Source organism: Cyprinus carpio, chromosome B21 (genome assembly GCF_018340385.1).
Source record: "Cyprinus carpio isolate SPL01 chromosome B21, ASM1834038v1, whole genome shotgun sequence".
NCBI lineage: Eukaryota > Metazoa > Chordata > Actinopteri > Cypriniformes > Cyprinidae > Cyprinus > Cyprinus carpio.
In genome coordinates, this window is record NC_056617.1 from 16,546,742 (window position 1) to 16,556,797 (window position 10,056).

Sequence of the window (10,056 nt, forward strand, 5' to 3'; positions counted from 1 at the left end):
ATATGTTTTATGTTTCATAGTTTTAACTTGATGTGCTATCAATAACTATAAAACTATGTAGACTTAAAAAACAATAAAAATGACAAAACAAACTAAACTAAAATTAATTAAAACATAATATATATATAAAAACAAATTAAGAATATTAATAAAAACTAGAGTAATAACTCAGTGATAATATAACACTGTCCACAACACTCCTGGAGCATAAGTAAATTATATATTTATTTTGCTTGTTTTTTCCCCTACACATCATTGTAAGCAACAACAATTCTGATCTACTAGGTTTATTTTTCTTTCCTTTTTCCATTTAATTTCTCTTTTGAGTTTTTACTGTACTTCCCTTTTTCATTTCTGCACATTTTATATGTAAGCTGATGAGGAGAGAACTAAACTAGAGTTTAATAAATGTCAAAAAATAAAAAATAAAATTATAATAATAAATAAATTGCAGTGCTGTGAGTCCGCAAAACTGTATGTAAGATCTTACAAATAAAGGAGGAACTATTTTAGGTTCCCAAAAGAACCTTCCATTGAACCATTTTTTTTCTTACTGTGAAAAACATTTTAATGACATTTTAAAGAACCTTTTGTGCAATGGATCCAAAGGTTCTCTGGAAGGTTTAGGTTCTTCATGGAACCATCAATAAAGAGTGAATACAATTACAATGTTTAGATATAGCTATAAATTAACAGAAAGCATGACTCTATGGTACTTAATGTTTAAGAACGTCATGTTTCATCACTGGATGTAAATAACTGAGGCCTGGAGGACAGCTCCTGATACTGTTTCTAGTGGGCGCTGGAGTGGGCGTGGTCTAACAACTCGCCAAGAAATCTGATTGGGTGACAGTAAGGTGGGAGGCTGCGCAGTATTCGTCGATGCCATCGGAGATTATCTTGTTTTTGTCGCCATATCTGTCAGACTGAAAACGCTTCGGTAGAAGATGAGTTCGTCTGTATAGTTAAATGTGAGACATAATGTAAAAGCTCTTGTCCTGCCCATATTCGAGCGATTATAAGAGTAATGCACGTTGGTGATAGTGTTCTGTCACTCACTGCCACTTAAACTACAAGCGACAACATGGATGAACAGTATTTAAGATTCAACTAATATTTCACTCAAACGACAAATGTGATGGGTACCGATGCTAGCAAAAACAGCAAGGTTAGTTCTTTAAATGATTTTCGTGGTGAGAAAAGTTGTGCTGTGGATGGCTGCTGACTGTGGCATGTGTTACTTTCATGTTTGATCTGTACTTGCTGAGAGATAAGCAATGCATGTTTATTTATAAATCTATAAATTTATAAATCTTAATAGGGCATATTTATTGAAAAAAACATAAGTATGTTATATAAAACTGTGTTATGTATTATATTTATTTTCTATTCTACTAGAGGGAAGCTATAGTTAATCAATCCATAGCCATTTTACATTTGTGCGGATTTGGCTGAAAGCAAAAGCCAAGGGAAAAGCGTATCATCTACTTTAATTAATATGAATATTATGGTGATTCCTTGAAATTGGGCAGTTTTGACTGTTTTTCTGTTTTTCATAAATTCATCATTACCACAACTCTTACAGGGAACAAAAATACTTCCATTTGCTATGGACTGCATTAAAATGTCTTTTTGCATTTTTTTTTGGTCCCAAAATTCCATTAGCATGTGTTTGAAATAAATTTGCTGTGATATTTTACAGAAGGATATTTTATTCACTCATTCTCTCTCATACACACACACACTCACATTAATTGAAAATGTGATATTTGTCCATATTTATTCTTCCATAATTCTCTGTGGTGTAGGGACACGACAGAAGAACAGTTCATTTTAAATGACCAAATTTGATTAAAAATCTTATTAAACTATGTTGTTTATAATCCATTATTTTCCTCTTGTACATTTATTTAAAATAAAAGAATAGTATCCACAGTTACAGAGACTTGGATGTTAACAAAAACAGGTCATTGCTGGAATATGAGAAACCATGTAATTATTATTTAATGACATTCATTCACAGCAGTACACGGGGTCGGAGGAGCAGTCACAGATATCCAGATGGCGGGGATTTCTCGCTGCTGTGGGTATTTCTCTCCCAGCTGGTCTCTGCCGAATCAACCCATTACGAATCGGATCACATAGAATGATTTGTGACAAGGAGCCATCCATTCCTGAGCACCTGGTCTCCTCACTACCGGGCCCTGAGAAACTCCGTATGGAATGGAGTCTGCCAAGTTTTATCAACATGTTTCTACCCGAATTCCCCCATCGCAATGTCCCAGGACATGAACATTTTCAGGTGAGAGACACTAAGGACAAAAGATGAAAAAAAAAAGCTTACTCATTAGTCAACATTTTCTTATTTATAAGTTTTTTTTTTTTGAGTTTTTTGTGCTTGATTTATCATGAATATAATGTCTTATGTGTAATGTAAAATAGGCTTCAAAAATTAAAAAATATACAAATTTAATCATTATTTTAACATATTGTCCAACCTCTAGGTCCTGGGTTACATAGCAAAAGGATCTTTTGGTCCCATTTTAAAGGTTAAGGACAAGTCGAAGCATAAGATCTATGCAGTTAAGGTAAAACTTGTATGCACCCACTCATTTACAATTCTTTGTAATTTCATAATTTTACACATTTGAAAATACTTTTTTCTCTCTCTCTCTCTCTCTCTCTATATATATATATATATATATTTATACGTATTGTATATACTACAATATATATATATATATATATACTATCGTTCAAAGGTGTGGGTTCTGTAAAATATCTGTTTTTGAAGTCTCTTATGCTTACCAAGGCTGCATTTATTTGATCAAAAATACAGTAAAGCAGTAATAATGTGTAATAATATTACATTTTTAAAATAACTGTTTTCTATTTTTATATTATTTTAAAATGTAATTTAAACTTGTGATGCAAAGCTGCAGCATCATTACTTCAGTCGTCAGTGTCAAATGATCTGATCTGATGCTGAAGGAACATGTTGTGCTGCCTAATGTTTATGTGGAAACCATGAAAAGAAATCTTTTGTAACATTATAAATGTTCTTATTGTCACCTTTGAACACATGTATGCATCCTTGCTGAAAAACCAAAACAATAGGCTACTTCTTACAAAAACTCTTACTGATCCTAAACTTTGAACTGGTTTTCTTCATGAGGAAGAATAAACTGCCTGTCATTGTGACACAGTAATGTTAAATTACCATTTGTGTTTTTATTTTTTATTTTTTTGTCTAATGTAGGTTATTCCAAAATCTGAGATTTTGCGCTTGGGATTTTTGGAGCAGTCTAAGGAGGAAGTAATCGTCCAGGTGAGCCTCAGTGTTCTATGATGTCATCATTTTTATCAGGTCTAATGTCATCTTTTACAGCCACTGACTCCTAGCTTATGTCGTAAATACTATGGAAATTGAGATGGTTTGTGTTTTAGAAGCAACAGGAAGGAAGTAAATGCAAATTCACTGGAAGAGAGCCAGAATGAATATAAGCAGGTGTCTTTAGCACCCTGGTACATGAAGAGGTCGAGTTCAAAACCTCAGAGGTTTATGACTCACTGTACCTGTGCTCTTGTTGTCAAACTGTTGCTTTGCAGCGTCAGGTGCACCACCCTTTTGTCCACGACCTGCAGGACTGCTGGCAGACCCAGCGGCACATCTACATTAGTGAGTGATTCAGAACGCACCCCTGCCTCAGCTCTCCTCCTGCCTTTCCCACCACTAAATCAGTCTTCCCTCACACCAAGTGACATGTGGCCCTGACACAAAACCTCCCTGGAGCTTCTACAAACTATTATTCCACCTGAACTCTTTTTTATTCTGTGAGAAGCTGTGAGGAGGACATATAATCTGAATTCATACAATGAAGTTTATTAAAGTCTCTTTTGCTCACCAAGGCTGTGTTTATCTGATCAAAAATACAGTAAAAGCTTTTTAAAAATTATATATATATATATATAGATAGATAGATAGATAGATAGATAGATAGATAGATTTTTGGGCTTGTTATTCCTTTATTATTCAGACAGTCACAGGACAGTGGAAAGATGACAGGATAGTCTTGGGTAGAGAGAGGGGGGCAGGATCGGCATAGGACCTCGAGAAGGGAATCGAACTCTAGTTGCGCTGTATATGTTGGCGCACTAAGCACGAGGCTATCAGTGACGACATATTATTGCAATTTATAATAACTGTTTTCCAAATATTTTCCTGAATTATTAGCAGCCATTGTTCCAATTATTTTTGTCTTATTATCAGTGTTGAACACAGTTGCGCTGCTGAATATTTTTGAGAAAACCATGACACATTTTTTCAGTATTCTTTGATGAATAAAAAGTTCTATAGAGTCGCATTTATTTGAAATAGAAATCTAATATTACTTTTGATCAAATTAATGTGTCTTTGCTGAATTAAAGCTTTAATTTCTTTTAAAAAAGTACCCCAAACTTTTGAATGTTAGTGAATGATCTATGTTGAAAAGTTTACAGGTTTATATTTTAGAGTTGATGAGCCTGATAATTATTAAATAAATGAAATTAAAGGTGAAGAGTGTAAAAATGTTTGTTCTTCTAACAATTTTACCAAACACTCCTCTCACCTGCCATTGTTTGACCAAACAGAAAATTATATTCCACTTATATTCATACCCATTGGTCAAGCAAATGCTGCTGTGTCACAATGCTCAACAAATGCTGGGAAATGAGAAAGTGTAAAACACTCTACCTTTAATTTAATTTTTTTTTTTATTCTGTGTGGCACGCTCTGTACAGAGTACCAGAGAGAGTTCCCAAATTCCAAAGAATGAAAGCAAATCAAGTTTTATAGCAGTGATTCTCAACTCCGGTGCAGGAAACCCACTGCTCTGCACATTGAGATCATCAGATTGTTAGCAGAGAACTTTATGAACTGAACTGAGTGTGTCAAATAAGAGAAACGAACAAAAAGTCCCTGCAGTACCAGCTGTGAACCACAGTTGTATAGAATATGGGTGCTATCCATGGTGCTGATTTCATGATGGCCTAGTTTTTTATTTTTATTTTTTGCTAAACAACCATCTACAGTTGAAAATCTAATTAGTCCTAGTAAGTTGTTATATATCATTTGCATGTAAAGTGACCCAAAGTCTTTTGAACTAGATAGGTTCACCTAGACAAACTTGTGAAGTTCAAAAATAACTATAATTTTGGCTTGAGAAAGCCTGACCGGAAAGCTTGAATAATTGAAGCTTGAATGTTTAAAGACATGCAGCCTCAAATAGATAGATAGATAGATAGATAGATAGATAGATAGATAGATAGATAGATAGATAGATAGATAGATAGATAGATAGATAGATCAGTGTAGACAATGCTAAAAAGAAGTCCACAGATTCAGTCTGGGCCCACTTATTAGGACTCCACAATCTAAACCTCAAGTCCTTTCCCCCAGTGTTTGATTTCCCAGTGATCCTGACTGCATTTGTGAAAGTCAGTTTACTTGTTCCACTATGATGTTCGCCCCTTGAATGCTTTCTCCTAACTAAAGTTATGATGATTGTGTCACTTCCTTTGATTACCACCTGATTCCTTCATTCACAGCCTGCACTGTTTTACTACTATTTTTACGCTTAATTCAGTCTTGATCACTATTGGGATTTCTTTATATCAAGCTTAAGATCCTATTTTATAACACAGAGTGTTCTGTACTTCATCTGAACATGATGTTTTACCAGTCAGTGGTCTGGATGAGGGCATAACTGTTAGAAACAGATGGTCTTGACTGATGTATTATGAATCTGGTCAAGTTTGAGTTGGATTTTTGTGTTTGTCTATATTTGAGATTTGCACATTCAGGCGCTGTTTATATGGTTCGTTTCTGAATATTCCCTTTCTAGTGTGTGATTACTGCAGCACAGGGGACTTGTACACATACTGGGTGATGATTGGTCAGTTTGGAGAGGATGTGGTAAAAGTGTTTGCTGCTGAATTAGGTTCTGCTCTAGGTAAGCAAATCTATATGACAAGAAATACCCGCAAGTCTTTTATGTTCATCTAGGCTTCACTTATTTGATAAAAATGTGATGAAACTGTAATGCTGTGAAATATTGTTACAATTTAAAAGAATTGTTTTCTGTTTGAATATGTTTTAAAATGTAATTTATTCCTGTGATGCCAAGCTGAATTTTCAGCAGCCAGTCTTGATATGTTTTATTTTGTTGATTTGGTGATCAAGAAACAATTATTATTATCACTGTGGCTTAATATTTTTGTTGAAACCTTGATAACCGCTGAAACTGTTTTTTAAGGATCCCTTTAAACTGCAATTATTTGCGAAATAAATTTTTTGTAATATTCCAAATGTCTTTACTATCACTCTCTTGATTAATTTAATGCTTCCTTACTGAATTAGAGTATTAATGTCTTTTCAAAAAATCTTAATGACTCCAAACATTTGAACAGTTGTGTATACTATATAAATTTAATATATAATGTAATATAATATAATATGTGATCCTGGACCACAAAACCTGTCTAAATCTGAATAAATAAGCTCTCCATGGATGTATGGTTTGTAAGGATAGGACAATATTTGGCCGAGATACAACTATTTGAAAATCTGGAATCTGAGGGTGCAAAAAATCAAAATACTGAGAAAATGACATTTAAAGTTGTCCAAATTAATTCTTAGCAATGCATATTACTAATCAAAATTTGATTTTTGATATATTTACAGTAGGAAATTTACAAAATATCTTCATGAAACATGATCTTTACTTAATATCCTAATGATTTTTGGCATAAAAGAAAAATCGATCATTTTGACCCATACAACGTTTTTTTTGGTTATTGCTAAAAATATACCCCAGTGACTTAAGACTGCTTTTGTGCTCCAGGGTCACATATGATATATAATTATTTCAACCTAAAATCACAAAAAAAAAAAAAAAAAAAAAAAAAAAACATGGACATTTTATGTACAATAACTATAAATGCTTATATACAAAATAATACTTTAAATATAATGTTTTATAGGGTTCCTTCATGATTGTGCAGTCATCCATCGTGATGTGAAGGTATTCTGTGTTTTGAATGTATTAATGTTTTAATTTAATGACCTTAGGTAATGAATATGAACTCTAAAAAGTCATAAAAACATTCTCTGTTGTATTTTTAACAGATGGAGAATGTCCTTCTAACAGATCAGGGTGAGGCAGTCTGTGTTCTGTAGTCCCGCCAGTGGAGGGCAGTAGGTGTCTGCCTGTTTTTTGTAAACATGGAATGTTCCAGAACATCCAAGCGTCAGGCTTCCAGGCCAAAGAATATAGTTAGAGTATTTATACACAAACGTGAGATCGTAATAGAAATGAAACAAATAATACAATCCACTAATTTCTGTGATATTTGTTTGTTCAAATGTGAAATGAAAATATGACATCAAAGTGAAATATGGCATCAAAGCTTATGACATCAAACAACCATCTAATCATGAATTTTATATGTTCATAATATAAAAATCTGAATTATTATTATGTAAATCTTCTAATGTTACTATGTAAATAGGAGGGTTTCTGATGTTTTATTAAAGGCCATCTACGACTGGCTGACTTCGGTTTGTCCCGGCGTCTGGAGCGTGGAGGAAGGGCCTTCACTATTTGTGGGACAATCCAATACATGGGTAAATCTATAAAATAAGAAGAAATTAAAACAAATAAATGATTACTTTGACTTGTGTGGAATATATGTGGAATAATATACATAAATAGTCTCTTGAAAATGCAGAATGGGCCATTAATGATATTTATGGCTAAGCTAATGAAAAGATGTTTATATGCTAGCTATATGTGGAATGTAAACAGGATTTTTAAGAAATCTGTCTCTTCAGCTCCTGAAGTCCTTAGCGGTGGTCCCTACAACCACGCAGCTGATTGGTGGTCTCTTGGCATCCTTCTTTTTGCATTGGCCACTGGAAAGGTAAGGACAAATGCACATACATGTATATTTGCACCAACATACTGTGATTTCGGCCTATTGTCGGAAAAAAGACAAGTTTGTGTGTTTCTGTGTGAATAGATGTGTCTTTTCTGCCAAGTCATTCTGAACTCCCCTCCCCCTCCGTGTGTGTCTCAGTTTCCTGTGTCTCCGGAGCCGGATCACTGTAGCATGCTGAGGAGAGTACGCAGCTTCCCTTATGAGATGCCAAAAAACTTCTCTCCTGCTTTTGCTCTCCTGCTTACAGAGGTGAGAGCTGGACCTGGTTTACTTGCCAAAATGTGCAAATTGTATCAGTCAGAATTATCTCAGTTGTTTCTCTGCAAACCCTGAAACTTAATTGAGATCATTGTTTACATTTAGTAAGAGTATAGAGTTCAAAAAAATTAAAGGGATAGTACATTACTCTGTCATCATTTATTCAAACTGTGCTCAGAATTGCTAAGATCCCAAAGTCATCAGTTAAAAACTAGCATTCAGTTTTAATTCTCATCAAATTCTCTGAATAAAAAGAAGCCAAATTATCGAAGATATCCAGGGATAGTTCACCCAAAAAATCTGTCGTCATTTATTCACCCTTGTGTTCCTCCAAACCTTTCTTCTGTGAAACATTACTGTGGTTTGAAGGGGAACCAAACAACACTAAAGCCCATTGACTTCAATTGTATAGACAACAAACTCTGAGACATGTCTGAAAATATCTTCATTTATGTTACACAGAAGATCATACGATTTTGGAACAACATGAGAGTGATAGACGTCACGTCACGTAACAATTTTGGGTGAACTGTCCCTTTAAAATATATAACTTCTGATGAGAGTTCATACTAAAAGCGATTCTGAGCACAGTTTGAGACATTTAGATCCCTTCTGAATACTAGTAACATTTTATTTAATCATTTGAACCGATCTTTCCTCTCCTCAGCTTCTTTGTAAGACTCCAGCACGTCGCCTTCGGACACTGGAACGCTTCAAGCGGCAAACCTTTTTTCACGGCACACCGTTTGATTCGCATCTGCTCCAAAAGACCCCCATGGAGCTGATCCTGGAGCTGAAGAACCGGCCTGACCGCCCTGCCAAAGCCCGTCGAGGCCTGACGCTGGAGCCCTTCCCAAACTTTGACTGTGACTTTCTCTTAACCTCACCGTGCACACCCACCGCTCCAGACCTTTCCCCGACTCTGGCCAACATGGAGCGGGTAGAAGCACTCATGCAAAGCCATGTACCTCAGGACGATGCTTCCCAAAGAGAAGTGTTTGTTTAACTTTTTAAGACAATTTTGTCAGGAGTTTTAAAAATCAGACACCTGAGAAGCACGTGGGGCAAGAAGATATACTTAAAGGGATGGTCCACCCAAAAATGACAATTTTGTTATCATTCCAACCCTGTATGGTTAACTTCTGTGGAACACAAAACAAGATATTTTCAAAAATGTTGGCTACTGCACGGCTGACTTCCATTGAATGTACAAAAATTACAATTGAAGTCAGTAAAAACGGAAACTGTTTGGTTGCCAGCGCTCTTCAAAATAACTTCTCTAGTGTTCTACAGGCTTTGAATGACGTGAGGGTGAGTAAATGAGGACAGAATTTTTATTTTTCAGGTGGACCTTTTTATAGCAGGTTATTCTTCTGTGAAGGAATTTGGTTGTTTAGTGTATTTCTTATTGAGACACTCTAATCCTTGTGTTGAATTCCTTACCTTTCGTTGAGACATTTAGTGAAATGTGGTTCATAGTTCCTCATATCCTTTGACGTTATTTGACTATTTTGTCCTCATTAATATGCCATCACTGTATTTTCATTAAACAAACATACCATAAATTCAGTTCTTCCTAGTTTATAAAGTTTTGAAAGCCTCACAAACCCTCAGGGATACACTTTAATGCTAAAAGGATCAGATTGTCAAGTGGATACCTATAATTTTATATAACATCATATGCTCAGCACTGTGCATTTTTTTCCATAATGCACTGTGGACTGATCCTGTGGGAAAGGGGATGTGGTTATGTGTTGTACTTATTTTCCTATTGGCTTTATTGTTCATACTGTTATTTCAACCACTGCTGAGGGCCTG

The 10,056-nt window shown here is 35.0% G+C and overlaps 1 protein-coding gene across 1 annotated transcript; it reads left to right on the forward strand.

Moving 5' to 3' along the window:
- Nucleotides 1-870: 870 nt before the first annotated feature.
- Nucleotides 871-9,531, forward strand: rskrb (ribosomal protein S6 kinase related b). The gene is made up of 12 exons (XM_019112406.2): nt 871-1,168; nt 2,024-2,302; nt 2,505-2,588; nt 3,260-3,328; nt 3,610-3,679; nt 5,886-5,993; nt 7,024-7,064; nt 7,169-7,196; nt 7,577-7,666; nt 7,874-7,962; nt 8,119-8,229; nt 8,906-9,531. Exons 1-12 carry the CDS (start codon nt 1,139-1,141, stop codon nt 9,242-9,244), a joined length of 1,338 nt encoding a protein of 445 aa, XP_018967951.2. The 5' UTR covers nt 871-1,138; the 3' UTR covers nt 9,245-9,531.
- The last annotated feature ends 525 nt before the right edge of the window (nt 9,532-10,056 follow it).